The sequence below is a fragment of the Aristolochia californica genome, unplaced genomic scaffold, assembly GCF_029961685.1.
Source record: "Aristolochia californica isolate CCGP_79_NKW_82.1479 unplaced genomic scaffold, dmAriCali1.0.hap1 SCAF_1, whole genome shotgun sequence".
Lineage (NCBI taxonomy): Eukaryota > Viridiplantae > Streptophyta > Magnoliopsida > Piperales > Aristolochiaceae > Aristolochia > Aristolochia californica.
This window is the reverse complement of record NW_027181770.1, coordinates 50,314,749-50,336,894: the sequence shown is the minus strand read 5'-3', so window position 1 is coordinate 50,336,894 and position 22,146 is coordinate 50,314,749. Positions and strand designations below refer to the sequence as shown.

General features: G+C 36.2%; 1 protein-coding gene across 1 annotated transcript; it reads right to left on the bottom strand.

The window, feature by feature from the left end:
• Nucleotides 1-11,243: 11,243 nt before the first annotated feature.
• LOC137954768 (uncharacterized mitochondrial protein AtMg00810-like) lies at nucleotides 11,244-12,599 on the bottom strand (the record flags this gene model as incomplete). The annotated part of the gene is made up of 2 exons (XM_068801693.1): nucleotides 11,244-11,910; nucleotides 12,475-12,599. Coding segments are annotated over 2 exons (792 nt in total), but the record flags the coding sequence as incomplete, so codon positions are not given.
• Between the last annotated feature and the right edge of the window lie 9,547 nt (nucleotides 12,600-22,146).

Below are 22,146 nucleotides of genomic sequence, written 5' to 3'. Positions count from 1 at the left end.
AATAAAGAAAAGGAAAATAAAGGGAATAAAGAAAAAATAAGGGAAGAAAAAAAGGAAAAAAATGGGAGAATAAGGAAGAAAAGGAAGTTGAAAAAAATTGACCAGGAGAGTGAAGGAAAAAAAGAAGAAGATATATTTAAAAAATTTAAATGAATTAAAATTATAATTAATATGAAAATGAGGAAATAAATATAAACTATTTTATAAAAATATAAAGAAAAAATAAGGGAAGAAAAAAAGGAAAAAAGGAAAATGAAAAAATGGAGGAGAGAGTGAAGGAAAAATACACAATAAAAAATATATTTAAAAATTTAAAATGAATTAAAATTATAGTTATTGTGAAAAATGCGGAAATAAATATAAACTATTTTATAAAAATATAAAGAAAAAAATATTGGAAAAAAAGGAAAATAAAAAAATGGAGGAGAAGAGCGAAGGAAAAAATTAAAAATTAAAATATATATTTTAAATTTTAAAATGAATTAAAATTATAATTAATGTGGAAAGTGAGGAAATAAATATAAACTATTTTATCAAAATATAAAGAAAAAATTAGGGAAGAGAAAAAGGAAAAAGGGAAAATGAAAAAAATGGAGGATAAGAGAGAAGTAAAAAATTTAAATTAAAAAAGATATTAAAAAATTAAAATGAATTAAAATTATAATTAATATGAAAAATGAGGAAATAAATATAAAATATTGTATATAAATATAAAGAAAAATAAGGGAAGGAAAGAAACGAAAAATAAAAAGAAAAAAAGGAGGAGAGAGAAAAAGGAAAAGAAAAATAAATAAGAGTTGAAAGACAAAAGGAAAAAAGGAAATAAATAGCAGGAAGAAGAGAAGAGTGAAATTATAATGAAGAGAAAAATGAGGAAAATAAATATAAACTATGTTATAAAAATATAAATATAAATATGGAATAAAAATAGGAAAAATGGGAGAATAAGGAAAAAAAGGAAAATGAAAAAAATGGAGAGGGAAAAAGAAAAGAAAAGTAAATAAGAGTTGAAGGATAGAAACAAAAGGAATAAAATAGAAAGAAGAGGAGAAGAGTGAAGGAAAGAAATTAAAATATATATTTAAAATTTTAAAATGAATTTAAAATATAATAAAAGTGAAATTTGAGGAAAATAAATATAAAATATTTTATAAAAAATATATTTTTATACATGAGAAATATTTTTTTAATATTTTCTTGTACAATTGAGCCATGTTCTTAAATCATTGTTCCTCAATCTTGTTCTCAGTTTGAAAGTTTCTCTTGTTCATAACTTAGTGTATTTCAAGTCTTTGTGATTTGAGGGCCAAATGGTCGAAACCAGATGAAAGTAGGAAGCAGTAGGTAACTGAGATGAACTTGATCCTATTAAATGAGACTCAGTTATTAATATAGATTCTTAAGTAAATAATACTCATCTAGAATACCCTTTCAATTTAATTGACCCATCACAAAGATAAATTTCATGACATACAAAATAATTTGTAGTATTGGTAATAAAAAATTATTAAAAACGAAGCCATATTAATGGTATTTTTAAGAAATGTTGAAAAGAAATTTTTAGTAGAAATACGTTTCTAGACACTATTAGTGCCTCATGTTTTTTGGAAACATTTTTCTAATTGGAAATTTTTATTAAAAAATTATATAATTTTTTAAGTAAGATTTTCCTGCCAACATGGGCTAGAAAACTGTATAAATTTTTTTTGAATAAGTATTTGATAGTTGATGCTGTAATACTTTTAGCATGAGGCAATTTTTATAGCAATTCTGTGTATGACATTTTATTTGATTAAAGTTTTATTGATAAGTATAGTAATATATTAGATTGATTATTATTTTTTATTTATTTACCTGGAAGATGCAATAAGTGGTCCATTTAAATTTCCTAAGAAAAATTTAAAATAATTTTTGTAATTTTCTAGTAAGTCAGTCACTAATAGTAATAGGATTTTATTTAAAGGTTTTTTTTGGAAATATGTATCCTAGGAAAAATATTTCTATTTTTTCCTAGAATATAAATTTTCAACTAGGGGAACTAAGGATGCCATAGTAAATTTATGGCCAAATTCAGAAATTAAATAAGCTAGACAACATTTGAGGGTAAAAAAGATTAATATTGGTGTATTCTAATCCATTATCGAGATTCAATACCGAACTTTCCCTATCATTCTCTTTTTTTAAAATGTATGCATAATTATATATATAATTTATTTGACTTATATTTCATGCAGAGTGTTAAATGTAAGTTGAAGATCGAACTCGGTTAAAATTATTAGGCTCAAGCTCGATTACAATTTTAGGCTCGAGGATAGGATTGGCTCAAGCTCGATTACAATTTTAGGCTCGAGGATAGGATTGGCTCAAGCTCGAGTTCGAAATATTTAAATCAAACTTGGCTCGAACATAGGAAGGTTCAGACTCGGCTTGATTCAATGCCACCCTTATGCCCAATTTTATGTAGAGGTCATGCTCAATTTTATGTAAAATGTATGCATAATTTTATATATAATTTATTTGATATGTATTTTTTGAAAAAATTTAAATGTATGTTGAAGCTCGAACTCGAGACATATATTATTTGAAAAGTTTTAAATGAATGTTGAAGCTCGAGCTCGGCTAAAATTATTGGGCTCGAGCTCGATAACTATTTTAGGCTTGAGGTTGGGCTCGACTCGAGCTCGAGTTTGAAATATTTAAATCAAACTCGGCTTGAACATAGGCAGGTTCGGGCTCGGCTCAGCTTGATGCCACCTCTAATTGTCTCCTTGTTTAGTGGTAAGCATTCTTTGGAGAATATCATGTGACCTGTGTAAGTTGTCGGAGCTAAATACAACTTAGTACATGTCTCCCAAATTTGTTTAGCCGTGTCAAGATGAATAACATTATTGGATACACGTTCTTCCATGTTGTTATTAAGCCAACTAATCACCAAAGTATCATTCTTTAGCCACTAGTTATAAAAATATCTTCTTCATCAATATGTAATCCACAAGTGGTGAGGTGACTATGGAGGTCTTTTGTTATAAGAAATTGGAGAATCGATGTGGACCAACTCATAAAGTTTTATACCCCTCGCAAGGGAACAATAGTAATCTTGAGGATATCACTCTTGTGAGCCATGTATTTGTTGAAAGATAGGCTCAAACCCCACATAACCAAGGAAGACCCACATATCTAAAAGTATTATAAGATGAGCCTCACGACCAAGGAAGGCCCACAAGATGGGCCCAAGCACATAAGAAGTATGACCCATCATGATTACCACGAGTTGGCATCCTTGTCACATAAGTTGGAAGAGCAATAAGGACTCACAAAGGCATCTTTATCTTATGGTCACGCCCTAGAAGAGTTCTACTTTGAGTTATGTTTGTCTTTTATCTATATTGAGTTATTTAATTATGCTAGGAATTATCTTTAAGTGTTAAAGTTTGGGTGTGATTGGGACAACTGTAGTTTTATTGTAATTGGACTCTACTACCTTCCTTTATTATAAATAGAGGTTCATGTACTCTGATTATAATAAGTCAATGAAGTATTTCTCTTTTCCATAAATTCAACATGGTATCAAAGCAGGTTCTGTGAGTTGACTTAGTCAACTCACATAGATAATGAGATCCTTTTCTCTAAACCCTAAGTCTAGATCTGTAGTTATTTTTTTCAATCCCTACACTCGTAGTTTTCTTTGTATTTCACCTCTATACGGAGCTTTTCATATTACAAATTATATATTGATGGAAATATATCTGAGTTTAATTTCCAAAGAAAAATGAATTTTTCCAATCTGAGTTATATACAGAGAGATATCGATATTTTAATAAGCGGAGGTCAGATTACAAAAAGGTTCGGGTAGCAGCAAAAAGCTTTAGCTTTCGAGAGTATTTTATGCTATCAAGAACTAAAATTTATATGGAGAAATATATATCAAAAGAAATATCTGTAAGTTTATTCTTTTTCCTATTCAACCAATCTTTTATCTGAGTTATCCACAAAGATAAATCAATATTTGAAGCTGCAAAGGTCAGATTGTAGAAGAGGTTCGAGCAACAGCAAAAAGCTTCAACTTCTGAGGTATTTTATGTTATCAAGAAAGAGACTTTATATGGAGAATTATTAATCAAAAGAAAGATATGTAAGTCCATTCTCTTACCTATTCAACCAATTCTTGGAATGAGTCTTTGTTAAGGAGATATTGATCTTGCAAGAGTCAATGGTCATGCTGGAAAAAAGGAGAAACAATGCTTAGTTCGGCCAGATGACAGAGACCGAAATCTATCAGATTATTTATCTTCTGATAATTATATTTTATGAAGAGAATTTATAATTGGATGAAAGGTATTTAGGTCTAGTTTCAGAAGGAGAATTTTATATCAATTTGAACTATATTTAAAGATATATTCTGAATTTATGCCTATTGTTTTGCGTCACTTTTTGAGTTGATATATCCGCAAGATATCTCACTTCTCCCTGGTTTGAGGGCTTATTTATACATCTCTATTATTATGGCTTATTGCTGCATCTATGATATTTGGTTCTAGCTGGGATCACTGCCATTACCTTCCAACTTGAGGGGGAAAAGTACAAGAACTACAAGAACTACAAGAAAGAGGTATTTTATTCCATATGTTGGGGATAAGTTTATGTGACGAAAATATTCAAGAAAGGGGGAGCACAAAAGATGAAGCTTATGCATCTAAGAAAAAATATTTTTATCGGATTATTGTTATTTTATGGGTCCTTCTACAAAGTTTATTATTTTGGTGCGTGCCATATGTGTTGGAAGATGGTCGTGTTACATTACAGCTGCTGCTATTATATCTCTTTGGATGAGACATTATTATTGAAGAAGAGGTGACCTCAGTATCTTTCCTCATAGCATAATTTATTTGACTCTAAAAAATATCCTGATTGGGACACCCTGATAAATTTAACTCTAAAAAATATCACGGTTGGGATACCATGAGAGTCGGTGTCCAGATTGGGACACCATTATAAATAAACCCACTACCCCCCTGTAATGGTTTTTATTACTCCTACCCCTTGCGAGTCATTATCCTATGGAGGGATACGGTGGTGGACACTTCAGATCAATGCCGATAGAAGACGAAGTGTGCCCTACATCCAGCATTAGGACTAGAGTATGGAGCAATGTCTTACCGGCTAGGAGTAATTTTTAATCACTTATATTATGCTAGCAGGGCCTCATGGAAGGACACAACAGTGTGAGGGGGAGTGTTGGAAGATGAAGGCATATTGGAAGATGTGCCATTTTATACAAAAAAATTCTATACATTTTGCAGCAAGCTGAAAGTTCATGTTGTTCTCTCACCCCTATCTTGAGGGGGAGTGTTGGAAGATAGGCCCAAACCCCACACGACCAAGGAAGGCCCACATATCTAAGAGTATTATAAGATGGGTCACACGACAAAGGAAGGACCACAAGATGGGCCCAAACACATAAGAAGTAGGACCCACCATGATTACCACGAGCTGGCATCCTTATCACATAAGTTGGAAGAGCAATAAGGACTCACAAAGGCATTTTTATCTTATGGTCATGTCCTAGAAGAGTTCTAGTTTGAGTTATGTTTGTCTTTTATTTATATTGAGTTATTTAATTATGCTAGTACTTATCTTAAATTGTCAGAGTTTGGGTGTAATTGGGACAAAGGTAGTTTTTTTGTAATTGGACTCTACTACCTTCCTCTATTATAAATAGAGGTTCATGTACTCTGATTATAATAAGTCAATGAATAAGTCAATGGCGTATTTATCTTTTCCATAAATTCAACAATATTCTTCAGTCATAATAGGCAATTCACTTTTAAAAATTTCTCCAATCAACTATTAGTAAAAAACCCAAGTATAGGTTTTTTTAACCAAATCGGTTAATGGAGAGGCTTTAGCATAAAAGCTAAAAGATCAAATTTCTGAAAACAAATTTCCCGAATAATCACTCACAAGAGGCTCAATATCATTCTTCTTTATCAGGGAATTTCGTTCCCACATATTTATAACTCTTTATTCAAAATTTTTAACATGAACTGGTCTCGGTCAACAAAATTTTCAAACCGACCAAGACTACCTTGATAACTTCTTCTAATCCAAGATGCAAATATTTCCACAACCTCATAAGATGCAGACATGCATAAAAAAATCTCGAAACCATCCTTTTAATATCTGTAAACTATTAGCATAAATCAATATTATCATAAATAGAAATATACTTATCTCATGAGCTTCAATCTTGCTTCATGAAGAGCCTTCTATGATCATATTTTTTTAGAGCATTCCTTTGAAATGGGGATCCTAAATTGGTAGCTCTGATACCATGTTGAACTTAGGACCCCATGAATAATATCTCGAGTAAGGGGAGAGGGAAAGAAAAAAGAGAAAAGGAAAATTGGGCTCTCGGGTAAAGAGAGGAGAAGAGGAAAAAACTAAAAGAGAGGAGAGGGATTTCTTTCACGTGAATGAGAGAAGAGGAGAGCTTGATTGAATGCCTCAACCAAGACCCCCTATTTATACTAATTCCAATACATAATTAGGGAAACTCCTTAATAGGATACCTACTTTCCCTTATCATACATCCATCTAAGGAATAAAAATCAATTATATAAATCAAGGAAGATATGCAAATCTTTCCAACTCATGTTGGGGGAAAGATCCCAGCTCGTCATGCCCATGTAGGTCCCACTTGATCCTCATATCTTTCAATGTATTTTAGCTCATTTTGGCTCATGTGGTGACTCCTCTTGGTTGAAGTTCTCATGTGGGTCCCACCATAGTTGCAAGTCATGGTGGGTCCCACATTCTAACAAATGGTTTGGTGGGGATATTTATTGCTTACCCAACTCAAACTGGCCATTATTGGCCTGTTTTCAAAAATTAGTACTTTATCATTTTAAAAAATCAGTACTTTGATTTATCGATCACTTTAAAGTGATTGATTAATCAATCAATCATAGCGATTACTTTTTTTTTTCAAACTTATGTTACCATTAGTCCAGAAAAGATAAGTTGATCGATCATCAGTGGATGATCGATCAATCGAAATTCCCTTTAGTTGTGCAATACAAGTATGATCAATCAGTGCATTTCCTATGGCCGATCATGCTTTATGTCCCGTACTAGCAGGGTTCTATGTGATCGATCAATTAGGTGGGATGATCGATCGTTCCATGTGAAATTTGCTTGCTTGGGCAGAAATGATCGATCAATCCAAGTGGGGCGATCGATCTTGTGTTATAGCATTAAATAGCCTTGTTCTGGATGATTGATCAATCGATTATGGTTGATCAATCATGTATATTTTTGGCCTGCACAGTTCTTGATGATCGATATTTACCAATGGTCGATTAATCATTCCAATGCCAGTTAAAATTTTTGACTTTTAAAGCATGAGAATATTTTTTTCTAAGTGATCTAGCATATTCTAAATGATGATCTTAAGTATGTCTAAGTGAAAATTATGACCTAAAACTTTGATTTCATATATGTACTTAAAGAAAGGGAGTTTTGGATACTATCGTACATAAGTGTCTGAGTTTGGACATTTGACTATTACACGTGAATTCTAGTCTTCTCGTTATCTTATTCCTTGTGGGTGCTTTTCCAATAGATGTTCTTCAATGGTGCTTGAGGCTTGAGTTTGGCTTGAAGCATTAGACCTTGAGTTGCATTTACTCTTGAAGGTGAAGTACTTGAACTACTTAGATTTTCAAGTTGTTAGATCAATTAAGTTTTGTTACCATGAAAAGCAACATGGGAGTCAACCTATGGTCAACAACCTACCTCTTTTTTATGATGACAAAACCTAACTTGAAAAAATTAAATATATTCACTTCCCTTAGGTTGGAGTTAAAGTACTTTGTCCAAATTTAGCTGAAGGTCCCCTTAATCTTTGCATTGTAAGATTTGATCCAAGTTCCAAATGTTTCTCCCCTTTTTTCATACTCAAAAAGATAGTCAATGAAACTCATAAGTTATAACAAAAAGTGGCTCGAAGGCCGTATCATAGATAAGATTCTCATTCTTTTACAAAAATTGTGTACAAAGCTTTAAAATAAGTACATACGGGTATAACACAAAAAATATACATTGGGAGTCAAAAATTTGGGTGGATCCTAAAATGACTAAGTTGGAGGTGAGAGACGGCTGAGGATGATCTCAAGGAGGTGCTTGATCTTCTACTGTCCAGTCTTCAACTGGTCTTGTCTGGCAAGGATAGTTGCTTGAGTTGCCACTACATCAACCACCGCAGCCTCTAAAACTGTAAGACGATCGGTGGAGGCTGATCTTCCTTCTTTTGTGCAGCTCCTCTTAGAAAATTCAAATTGATCAGTGGTAGGCTCAAGGCTAAGCTCATCTCCTAAGGCTGTTGGTTGTGGTGCGAACTCCATTGGGATCTTCTCCTTTTGAAATCACTATCCTCTCCATACAGAAAATCTAAATTTGCCCACTTTAATTTATCCTATGGACATCTCTTTGTCATGTCCACTGACACTTCATCTAAAAAATTCACTCCACAATGTAGGAGGATGGTTGTGATCTCTTGAGCAAATGGTAGAAATTTTCTGGAAGATCACAATCATCCATATAATGTCAGCCATCGTGAGCCTAGAGAAGGTGCCTTTTCTTAGATTCAGCATGTGAATCACAATTTCCATAACGACTCTCTAAGGCATAGTGAGGTCCCTTATCTTGACCTCATAGGTACTCCCAACTCTCTGATCAAAGACCGAGAAGATAACATCCTGGATGTTTTACAGAAGGTTCTCTTGGAAACCTGTCAGCCAATTCTCTTTAATGTATCTAGTCATACCCTTGTTGGTAGATCCGAGGAGGTCATTCACAGATGGAGTCTGAATAGAGATGGGCGCTTTCTTCACATAGGAATAAATCTTAAGGCTATGTGGCCCAAGTTCCTCAATTTCAAGGTTTGTGTATGTTAAAGAGAAAATATGAAAGCCTCTTACATGACTCTCACAGTAAGTAGTCACATAGAGCTAGAATTAATATGGTGGAGTCTTACAAGAGTTTCACAAAAGGTGGTCTCTCAGGAGAGTTTCATTTTAAAGGTGTTTTACTTATGTTAGTCTGCTATTTATGCTGAGTTATTTAATTATGCTAGGACTTATCTTTAAGTGTTAGAGTTTGGGTGTAATTGGGACAAGGGTAATTTAATTGTAATTGGACTCTAATGCTTTCCTCTATTATAAATAGATGTTCATGTACTTTGATTACAAAAAGTTAATGAAGTTTTATCTTTTGCATAAATTCAACATGCTATTAGAGCAGGTTCTGTGCGTTGACTTGGTCAACCCATAGAGTTAATGTAATCCTTTTCTGATCTATTATGTCTAGCAGTTTAGGTTTGTATCTATATTTTATTTTCTCTCTTTTCAGTCCATATACCCGTTGTTTGCTTTACGTTTTCACCTCTACACTTAGCTTTTAATATTGCATATTATATATTGACCGAGTTTTATTATGAGAATCATCTTCTTCTCTGTTTGTTTACTGCTGCTTGGAAATCTTTTGGAAGATCTCTATCTCTACTGGCTCACAGTAATCAGCTGGCTCTCATCTTGTTATCATGGTGGATTGATTTAATTTTCAGACACTCTACTGCTGCATATTTCTGGCAACAACAGCCAGCAGTCCGTCGTTCTAGCATTCTACTTGCATCAAACTTATATATGGAAAATTGCTTCCAAGACAACGTTGTTACTAATTCGGTTACCAAAATCCTCTAATTGCCACCTCTAGTTTATTGTTGTCCCATGCTATTCAGGAACTAGTGCCGCGGGACGACTCTGCTGTCCCGGGCTGTTCGGCACAGTGGGGAAGAATGAGACGTTGGTTCCTCTGTCTTCCCGATTCTTGCTGTTGCTGATACTGCTATTATGGAAGTTATCTTGATTCTGTATTGTCACCTACTGCTATTTAATCCGAAGAAAATATTGCCGACTTGTTGACTAATCTTGAGCTGGTTCATCACTGTTCATTGCTTGACTCTGCCTTGCTGTCATAATTCCACTACTGTTGCTGATAGATTTGTGATTATCTCTACCAAGAATCACAGTCTCGTAGCTGTTGTTTGAGAAGATGACATTGTTCCAGTGTTTTGAATCTCTTTTGAGGCGTTGACAACATGAGTTTGATCTTGCTGGTTCGTCGTAGTGTGCTCATCGAGGAAGAAGACACACTATTGCTGGATTTTTGTTGTTCTCTGTTCCCGTCGCCGATCAGCTCTGGTTGCAACAGACGTTGATTCATCAAACCTGATTCTTACTAATCCAAATTATCTCTTTCAAACATTGTCCCGAGTTGTTCGGCGCCATAGGTAATAAGAAGCTACTGTTGCAAAATTAAAATGTTCTTAAGTTAAGGAAACTAAGTTAAAAGGAGTGTGATTTTTTACTAAGTGACCCGAACCAGGGTAATTTCTATTTCGTCGAGTTAACCTAGCTAGTCTCGGTCAACTCGGGTCCGAGTTAATCTGACTCGGCCCACTTATTTTATGCCTCAGTTGTACGTGTTCAGGTCCCGAGTTCTATACATATTTCTTTTACGACTTGATTATATAAGTCTACTATTTGACTCGGTTTTCTATCTCTAGCTGGATTATTATCTTGGATTATTATTAGTTTACTATTTGACTCGGTTTCCTATCTTTGGCTGAATTATTATTGTAGAATTTAGGATCTCATGAAAGGAACTTTAAATCAACAAGAAAGAAGAAGAAGAAGAAGAGAGAAGGAAAAGAGAAGAAGAAGAACGTGGAAGAAGAGAGTTTGGATTAAGGGAGAAGAGGGTTGAGTCAAAAAGAAAGATGAGGGCTGGACGAATTTGTGGAAATAGAGGAGAGTGCTTCAATGCCCTACCTCTTAGCCAATGGCTTTATTTATAGTTTTACAATACCCTTAGGGCTACAACTTGATAAAACAAAAGACATAAAAGGAACACATATTTACACTTCTATGCCATCTTTATGGAAAGTACCATATTTTACACATATGCCACTCCTTTGACGTGTGGGCTTCTTGTCTTGAGCTCGTGGGCTTGAGCCCATCTTCCAACACTCCCCCTCAAGCTGGAGGAGAAAATACATCATAAATACCCAACTTGCCACATATAAACGATAGGATTTTAGATGTAACGGGTTTAGTGAGAATATCAGCTACTTGCTCTTGAGATGACACATGTTTGAGAGAGATTATTCCTGCTTGAAACTTCTCCCGTATAAAATGACAATCCACCTCAATATGTTTAGTTCTTTCATGAAAAACTGGATTTGAAGTGATATGAATAGCTGCTTGATTATCATAATGCAGATTCATGGACCCCTTTTTATAAAAACCTAGTTCGGTAAGAAGGGTCCTAATCCATAAAAGTTCACTAACGGTATGGGCCATAGCTCTGTATTCTGCTTCGGTGCTAGATCTTGCAACCACATTTTGCTTCTTACTTTTCCATGTAACCAAGTTTCCCCCAACCAGAGTACAATATCCTGATGTAGATTTTCTATCATCAGGAGATCCAACCCAATCTGCATCTGAGAAGCCTTCTATATTGAAGTGCCCATGTTTTTTATACAACAATCCTCTTCCTGGAGCTCCTTTTAGATAACGTAATATTCTCTCTAAAGCCTGCCAGTGGGTAATTTGTGGTTTGTGTATGAATTGACTCACCACACTTACAACATATGATATGTCTGGCCTAGTTCCCGTGAGATAAATCAGTTTTCCCACGAGTCTTTGATATTTGCCAATATCAATATATTCTTCATTTGTGGCACATAATTTTACATTTGTATCCATAGGTGTGTCAACTGGTCTACAACCCTTCATTCCTGTTTCTTCAAGGAGATCCAAGACATATTTCCTTTGAGACAATATTATCCCATGTTTGGATTGAAGAACTTCTATACCCAAAAAATATTTAAGCATACCAAGGTCTTTAGTCTTGAATTCCTGACATATCATCTGTTTCACCTCTTGTATGCTCAAAGCATCATCAGTGGTTAAGATAATATCATCCACGTATATGGCCAATAATATTTTCCCTTTGACCGTATCTTTATAATATACGGAATGATCAATTGAGCACCGATGAAAACCAAACCGTAGGAGTGTTTGACTAAATTTATCAAACCAAGCCCGAGGGGACTGCTTAAGCCCATATAAAGACTTGTTTAACTGGCATACTGACTCCCCCTCAACCACATAACCAGGTGGTTGAACCATATAAATTTCCTCACTGATATCACCATTTAAAAAAGCATTTTTAACATCCAACTGATAGACGGGCCATGAGGAGTTAGATATAATAGATAAGATGATGCGTACCGAATTCAATTTTGCAATAGGAGAGGTCTCCTCATAATCTATCCCATAGCACTGCGTATAGCCCTTAGCAACCAGTCGAGCTTTAAGACGAGCAACCGATCCATCCGGATTATGTTTCACCGAAAAAACCCATCGACAACCAACCGGACTTTTACCTTTCAGGAGTGATGTTAAGTACCAGGTTTGGTTTTCATATAAGGCGTGCATTTCTTCATCCATAGCCGCCTTCCATCTTGGATGTCTCAGGGCCTCCTGATACGACTGTGGAACGGAAGAAGAAGAAAGGGACACAAGAAACTGAAAACACTCGGAAGACAAGCGATGGTGAGACATAAAATTTGAGATAGGATGCGAAGTGGTACAGGAGTGACGTTCTTTTCTTAAAGCAATAGGCCGAGTATCAAATTCAGGCCCATACATAGGAGGAGAAGGACTTACCTCAGGTGGATCTGACAACTCCACAAGTGAAGGTACGGCCGGTGCATCAGGGGATGGATCCACTTCAAGATTGAACGGCACAAGCGGACAAGGAGTAGTAGAAGGACAAGTCCATCCTGGAGGAGCATCATGGGAGGAGTAGAAGGGAGTATCCTCAAAGAAAGTCACATCCCTAGAGATAAACATCCTCCAAAGGGTAGGATTATAACAGACATAACCTTTCTGGGTGCGAGAGTATCCCAAAAAAATGCACTTCATAGACCGAGGATCAAGTTTATTTTTATGTGGAGATGTAACATGAACAAAACACGTACATCCAAACACTTTCAAAGGAAGAGAAAAAGGATCTTCACCATTAAATAACACAGAGTAAGGAGTTTTATGATGAAGGACTGATGAAGGTAACCTATTAATGAGAAAGCATGCTATAAGTATAGCATGAGGCCAATAGAAATAGGGTACCTTCATGGAGTAGAGGAGGCCCCGAGCAACTTCAAGAAGATGACGATTCTTCCTTTCAGCAACACCATTTTGTTGAGGAGTATAGGCACATGATGTTTGATGAATAAGCCCATTACTCTCACAAAATGATTTGAAGTCATGAGACATGTATTCCTTAGCATTATCAGATCTAAGGGTTTGAATTTTCTTCCCAAATTGTGTCAAGACTATAGCATGAAAATTTTTAAACAAAGGGAGAATTTCGGAACGCTCTTTAAATAGAAATAACCAAGTCACTCGAGTAAAATCATCAACAAAAATGACAAAATATTTAACTTGGGAAATATTTGAGACACATAAAGGGCCCCATACATCAGAATGTATTAGCTCAAACGGAGCAGTACTTGTAGTTGTAAGACGAGGAGAATATGTACTCCTGACATGTTTACTTAATTGACAAACCTCACAACTGATATTAGAAAGTCCTTTTAAAGATGGAACCAAAGAACGAAGTGAAGGGGTAGATGGATGACCAAGTCAGTTGGGCCAAAGTTGGGCCTCAGATGTAGTGGACGATAATGCAGCTAATGGTGGAAGAGTGAAGTAGTACAAACCCCCCTTTTCATGGCCGCCACCAATCACCCGCTTCGTAGTGAGATCCTGAAAGACACAAGAAGATGGTGAGAAGGTGATAGAGCAATTTAATTATTTGGTCAATTGGCTAACCGAGAGCAAATTTAAAGGAAATTGAGGAACAAACAAAACATCTTGAAGGGGAATAGATGAAGTAAGAGAGGAAGAACCTTTGCCAAGAACCTTGGTTTGGGTACCATCAGCAATAGTGACGAATTTATGAGGATAACAAGGAGATAAGGACTGCAACAAGTGTTTGTTACCTGATAGATGTTTGGAGGCCCCGGAGTCGATGATCCAAGAGGAAGAGGAAGAAGAGGAAGAAAACATACCTGAGGCAATAGTTGTTGCAGCAATAGATGATGAGGGAATAGATAATTCCATGAAGGACTTCATTTTCTGAAATGTAGCATAGTCCTCAGCCGTAAGTGTCACATTTTCGGATGATGATTTAGCCTTATCTTCATTTTTCTCAACGTTAACTGAGACTGGGTTAGCTGTGGCCCAATCAGGCCTGCCTTGAAGTTTTCAGCATGATGCCACAAGGTGGTTCTAACAGCCACAATAAGTGCAAAGTTGAGGCTCAGTACGAAAAGAATTCTGACCCATTCTACCACCTCTATTTTCATCCCCTCTCATAGTTCGACCCCCTCTCATATTTCTGCCCCATCCTCGGGATGAGAAAGATGTTCCCCGATTGCCAGAGAACATCATCAATGGAGCATCAATAGGAGAAGGAGGGGATGGATCTGGTATCCTAAGTAATGTAGCACTAATATCATCGAAGGATGGAAGAGTAGAAGAACTTAGAAGTTGAGTTTTGGCCACCTCAAGGTATGGTTTAATATTCGATAAGCAAATGGCTGCTGCCAAAGCTTCTCTTTGTCGTTCTTGAACGGCAATATCAGTGGAATATGGCTGAGCTAGTTTCCATTCTTGAAGAAGACCGCGAAACCATGCCAAAACTTCGTGAATATTATCTCCATGTTTCGTATGCAGCATGTTTTGTAAGACATCATATATTTTTTGTAATGAACCAGTGCTTGAGTAAAGCTTGGCACAAGTGTCCCATATGTTCTTGGCGGTTTCCAAGTGGACCACATTGTTGGCCACCTGCTCTTCCATGCTATTAATGAGCCAACTTATCACCATGTTATCATCCTTAACCCACTTGTGGTAGGATGCATCTTCATCATCAATCAGAGGAGGAAAGTTAACATCGTGGCTCAAGAGGTCACGAGTAATAAGAACCCTCCGAACTGATTGTGACCAGCTCATGTAATTGGAGAGACCTCTAAGTGGAATTGTAGTAATACGGAGTATATCACTCTTATTACTATTGTATCCAATCTCCATGATGAGGCAAGTAAAATATGGAGGTCAAGGGAAAAGGCCTTCTTCAAAGAACAATTACTCTATGTAATTTGAAGAACCCGTAGACCAAATCAATCACCAACAAAAGAGAATACGAACCAATTTCTTTCACAAGGGCAAGCACGAAATTATCAACAAATTTGTGCCTTTAGAAAGTGATAATAACATCTAGCCATCACTCAACTTCTCTTGTATTCATAAGAACAAAGAGAAGAAAGTAGATGCAACCGATTAGGCCTTAATCCAAACTCCAACACAAACGAGCAATAGATAAAAATTTAGAGAAGACTTAATGACAAACCAAGACACTTGGAAGAGATTTATCTTCAGCTCATGGGAGACTTCAATATAAGAAAAAAATTCAATTGTTGAAGTTAAAAAAATGGAACTACAAAGGGTAAATGGCTGTTGGCATTTCATCAAATGTAATGGGCATCCAACAACACAACACAAACCCATGAGCAACCTAAAGTAGGAGAAGATACAGCAACATGTGCTAGAATTCTACCTCAAATGAGATGGATCCAAATTACATAAAGGTAATTGAATTTCACCCATCAATCTTAATAAGATGCAAACAGCAAATGATCTTGATCACTCTTGTAATTGATTTACAAGGAGTCAAAATTATAACATCAATTTAGTCATAGATATAAATCTTTACAACATATAAAGATTTATCTTGACTTGTTGTGACTCAAAATTCAAAAAGTAAAGAAAAACAGTCAAAAGAAGTATGTAAATAAGAAAAGGAAACAAAAAAAAAATGTAAATAAGAAGATAATGAACTTATCTCTTTATGACTGAACTCCTTTTACAACTTCTTGAACAGATTTCATAATAACTCCATGAAGAGATCCTAAACTCCTTGCTCTGATACTATGTAGAATTTAGGATCTCATGAAAGGAACTTTAGATCAACAAGAAAGAAGAAGAAGAAGAAGAGAGAAGGAGAAGAGAAGAAGAAGAACGTGGAAGAAGAGAGTTTGGATTAAGGGAGAAGAGGGCTGCGTCAAAAAGAAAGATGAGGGCTGGACGAATTTTTGGAAATAGAGGAGAGTGCTTCAATGCCCTACCTCTTAGCCAATGCCTTTATTTATAGTTTTACAATACCCTTAGGGCTACAACTTGATAAAACAAAAGACATAAAAGGAACACATATTTACACTTCTATGCCATCTTTATGGAAAGTACCATATTTTACACATATGCCACTCCTTTGACGTGTGGGCTTCTTGTCTTGAGCTCGTGGGCTTGAGCCCATCTTCCAACAATTATCTTGGATTATTATTCGGTTCCAACAAACTATTTTGTACAACTTCCTTATTTATTGATGGACTCGCTGCGGACTATTTTATGTGTCCTTCTTACTGTTAAGGACTTTCATTATTTACCAGTTATCTACTGCAATACTACTGCGAATTTGGTACATGTGATTTGGGCATTGGCCCATTTCCGCTGCTGCTATTGTGCCTCTTTGATTGAGACAATATTTCTGAAGAAGAACTCCTCAGTTGCTTGCCTTGGGTTCATTATTTGTTAACTATTGTTGGCATTGGTTCTTCTAATGCGGAATTTGAATTTCTTATAAAAATAAAGCACATGGTGGCCTCAACATCTTATCTACCTCTTTACCCATTAGTTAATTGGTAGCCTTTCTTCTACCATCCTTAATTGTGATGAGCAGTACACTTTTGGTCATCAATGTAAAAAATTATTTTGGTTGGAGGTTGATGATGAGGAAGAGTGATGTATGGGAAATGGAGCCGGCTGAGGTGGAAGAATCTGCTATTTTGTTGAATGCTCTAACCGGACTCAAGTCCACCAAGACTATGCAAGAATGTGCGTTAGTCCAAGGTCAGCCTTTACTCAGTTTGGTGGATTCAGGGAGTACTCATAATATTTTGAGTCTCATAGCAGCCCAACATTTACAACTTGAGATACAACCTCAACCAATTGCTAAGGTTTCGGTTGCCAACGGGGAAAAGGTACCTAGCTACGAAGTCAGTAAACTGGTAACATTTTCTATTGATGATACTTCTTTTTCTGCGGAATTTTTTATCATCCCGTTAGTGGGATTTGACATGGTTTTGGGAATAAAATAGCTCCAAAATTTGGGTCCCATTTTATGAGATTTCGCGGCTCTTACTATGAGCTTTGATAGTGGAGGGAAGCAGGTGCGATTATAGGCCAATCAAGCTGACTCTCCAGCACAGCTATACGTACTCCACTCCCAAGAGACTTCGGACAACACTTTAGACCGACTTTTGGCCGAATTTACGAAACATATTTCAGGAACCTTCAGGTCTGCCTCCCTTGAGACATTTTGGCCATTGGATCTGTTTGAAGGTTGGGTCAGAGGTGGTAATAGTTCATCTTTATCGGTACCCACACCTACAGAATGATGAAATCGAATGTCAATGCAAACTTATGCATGAACAAGGCCTCATCCGACCGAGTGGGTCCCCTTTCTCCTTTCCCGTTCTTCTGGTGAAAAAACAGGACAACACTTGGAGGTTTTGTATTGACTACAGAGAATTTAATGCCGAGACAATCAAAGACAAATTTCCAATACCTGTCGTGGAGGAGTTACTAGATGAATTACATGGTGCTCAATTTTTTACTAAATTGGATTTGAGGTCGGGTTATCACCAAGTCCGAATGCATCATCCAACTGTTGAAAAGACAACATTCCGCACCCACCATGGCCACTTTGAATTTGTCGTAATGCCTTTCGGTCTATCAAATGCTCCGTACACCTTCCAGGCCTTGATGAATGAGGTATTTAGTACCTATCTCAGAAAATTCGTTTTAGTCTTCTTTGACGATATTTTAATCTTCAACAAGTCTTGGAACTAGCATTTAGAGCACTTACATCTTCATGCCTTCCATATGGAACATACCATAAATAACCATTTTGCCACTCCTTTGATGTGTGGGCTTCTAGCCTTGAACTTGTGGGCTTCATCCCATCTTCCAACACTCCCCCTCAAGCTAGAGGAGAAAATACATCATAAATACCTAGCTTGCCACCTATATAAGATAGAATTTTGGATGTAATATCCTTTTTGAGTTTGAAAATACCCCAAAAAATACACCTGAGAGACTGAGGATCAAGTTTACTTTTATGTGGCGAAGTATCATGAAAAAAACATGTGTAACCAAATACTTTAAGAGGAAGAAAAAATGGATCTTCACCATGAAACAAAACAGAATATGGAGTTTCATTTCTAGGTACTGATGAAGGTAATCTATTGAAGAGAAAGCATGCTGTAAGAATAGCATGAGGCCAATAAAAGTAGGGTAACTTCATTGAGTAGTGGAGGCCCCGTGCAACTTCTAGGAGGTGACGATTCTTACTTTAAGCAAAACCATTTTGTTGAGGGGTATAGGCACATGATGTTTGATGAAGAAGCCCATTACCCGCAAATAATTTAAACTCATTAGACAAATATTCCTTAGCATTATTGGATCTAAGGATTTGAATTTTTTTTCCAAATTACGTTAGAACCATTGCATGAAAGTTTTAAAAATAGAAAGAATTTATGATCGTTCTTTAAACAAAAACAACCAAGTCACTCGGGTAAAATCATCCACAAAAGTAACAAAATATTAAATCTGAGAAATGTTAGAGACCTTTAAAGGGCCCCCCATACATCAGAATGTATTAATGCAAACGAACCAGTACTAGTAGTTGTAAGAGGAGGAGAATAAGTACACATTACATGCTTACTTAATTGACATGCATCACAATTGATATTAGACAAAGATTTAAGAGTTGGAATTAAAGAACGAAGTGATGAGGTAGATGAATGACCAAGCCGGTTGTGCCACAATTGAGCCTCGGATGTAGTGGATGAAATAACAACTACTGGTGGAAGAGTAAAATAGTATAAAACCCCTTTTTCATGGCCACCACCAATCACCTATTTCGTAGTTTGATCCTGAAATATACACGAAGATGGTGAGAAGGTGATAGAACAATTCAATTACTTAGTTAATTGAATAACGGAGAGCAAATTTAACGGAAATTGAGTAACAAATAACACAACTTGGAGAGGAATAGATGCAGTAATAGAGGAGGAACCCTTGTCAAGCACCTTAGTTTGGGAACCATTAGCAATAGTGACAAATTTATGAGGAAGACATGGAGACAATGAATGAAGCATGTTTGTTACTTGACAAGTGTTCAGAAGCCTCAGAGTCAATGATCCAAGAAGAAGGGGTTGAAGTGGAAGAAAGCATACCTGAGGCAATGGTAGGGGCAACAGTAGGGCCTGGTGGAGTAGAGAATTGGTCTAATAAGGATTTCAACTTTTGAAAAGCAGCATAGGTCCACATAAATAGTCACATTCCCGGAATGAGAATCAGTCCTATCCTCCTTTTTCTCAACATTAACTGCGGCTGGATTGGCTGTCGCCCAATTAGGTTTGCCATGGAGTTTCCAACATGAATCCACAAGGTGGTTCTGACCACCATAGTAAGTGCACAATCAAGGCTCAGTGCAGGAATGGGTTAGACCTGTTCGACCACCTCTATTGCGGCCTCCTCTTGTATTTTTGCCATGTCCTTGAAATGGGGATGATGTACTCTGATTACCAGAGAACATAGCAGATCGAACATCAATCGGAGGAGGAGATGGAACAACAATCTCTAACAACATAGTGTCATCAAAAGAGGGAAGGGCAAAGGAATTAAGAAGCTGAGTCTTAGCTACCTCTAGATATGGCTTAATATTGGTAAGGCAAATAGCCGCTGCCATAGCCTCGCGTTGTTTTTCTTGAACAAAAATGTTGGTAGAGTATGGTTGAGCAATTTTCCATTTTTTGACATGGCCACGAAACTGGGCAAAAAATTCATGAATATTATCTCCTTGTTTGGTAGCCAGTATACTTTGGAAAACATCATATACTATTTGCAAGGAGGCAGTACTGGAATAGAGCTTAGCACATGAGTCCCAAATATCCTTGAAAGTTTCCAAGTGGACGACATTGTTAGCGACATGCTCTTCCATGCTAGTAATAAGACAACTGATAACCATGTTATCATTTTTTACCCATGTATGGCAGACTTCATCTTCGTCTTCAATCGAAAGAGGGATTTTGATAACATGACTGAGAAGGTCACGAGTAATGATAACCCTCCGTGCCAATTGTGACCAACTAAGGTAATTGGAAAGACCTCTTAGTGGAATTGTAGTAATTTGAAGCATGTCACTCTTATTACTCATATGTCCACTCTCCATGTTGATGCAATTGAACTAGTGAGGTCAATTGTCAAAGGGGCTCAAATAACAATTACACAACGTAATTTGAAGCTACCGTAGACCAAATTAGCCACAAAAAATAAGTAGAGAATATTTTCACTAGAATAAGCACCAAATCATGTAAAAATTGGTGCTTTTGTCAAGTGATAACAATAACCAGCCACTACTCAACTCCTCTTATATTTATCAAAAAAATAGAGAGAAGAGAGTAGATGCAACTCTTATCCTTAATCCAAAGTCAACCGCAAAACTGAGAGCAACCTTAGACAAGGCCTTTCTTGGCAAATCGAGAGCAATTTCTTGGCAAAATAAATTCCAACTCATGGGAATACTTCAACACACAAAAAAAATTCAATTGTTGAAGTTCAAACGCAAAAATAATAGGGATAAGTGAATACTGGAATTTCATCAAACATATAACTGTCATCCAACAACATAACACACTCCCATGAGTAACGTTAGATTATAGAATTAATAGCAACATATGCTGGAATCCCATATCAACAATGTTTGATTCCCGTTACATAAATGTAACTGAATCCAAATAACAAACAGAAAAAAAAAACAACCTTTGATCAATCATGTAATTTTGCTACAAGATAATCAAGACTACAACATCCTTTTAGTCATACAAGATAGATCTTCACAATGTTTATGAAGATTATCTTGACATGACGTGAATCAAGAATTCAAGAAGAGGGGAAAAAATCGAAACCATAAAGAGAGAGTATGAAGAAAAACCAGATTTTACCTATCTCTTCATGGTAGAACTCCTTCTATAAACAACTTCGTGAATGGATAACATAACTACTTGAATAGGGATCCTAGCCTCCATGCTCTGATACCATGTAGACGTTAGGACCCCATGAGAATGACTCTAGGTTAACGTGGAAGAAGAAGGAGAGAAGAGGGAGAAAGGAGAAGGATGTTAGAGAGGAGAGTTTGGATTAAGGGAAGGAGAGAATGAGTCAAGGGAGAAGAGAGGGTGGCTTGACGATTTCTCAAAGAGAGGAGAAGGCTTGAATGCCTTACCTCTTAGCCAATGCTCTTATTTATAGTGTTACAAAGCCCTTAGGGTTACAACTCAATAGATTAAAAGACATACTAAGACAGTGTATTTACATCGTCATGCCATCCTTATGGAACATACCATAAAACCCCACTTTGACACTCCTTTAACGTGTGGGCTTCTAGCCTTGAGCTTGTGGGCTTCATCCCATCTTCCAACACTTATGATACAAATTTTTGGGCAGTCACTACTCAAATGTTCTCGACATTGTTCAAACAATCCCTTGCTTGGAACATCCACAATTTGAATCCTGGGAAGCTGATACTCTAATAGACTTGAAATTTGAGCTCTCAGTTGAAGGCACTATTTGAATGCGATTTGAATACCCCCTCTTGTTGGCCCAAGTTGCTTCTCAAGAGGGGAGTGAATTGAGATTTTAGAGTTCAAAACTCAAGCAAGGTGTGCAATTAAAAATCATGCAATACAACAATTTCAAAGTAAAGCAAAGCAATCATTCAAACACCATAGGAGACAAAAAGAATTTTTGTTACAGATGTTCCCCTATTGGTATTCACTGTCCAATAACCCTTGCTTGGGAAATTCAACTATTTAAATCTCTAATAGTTGGAATT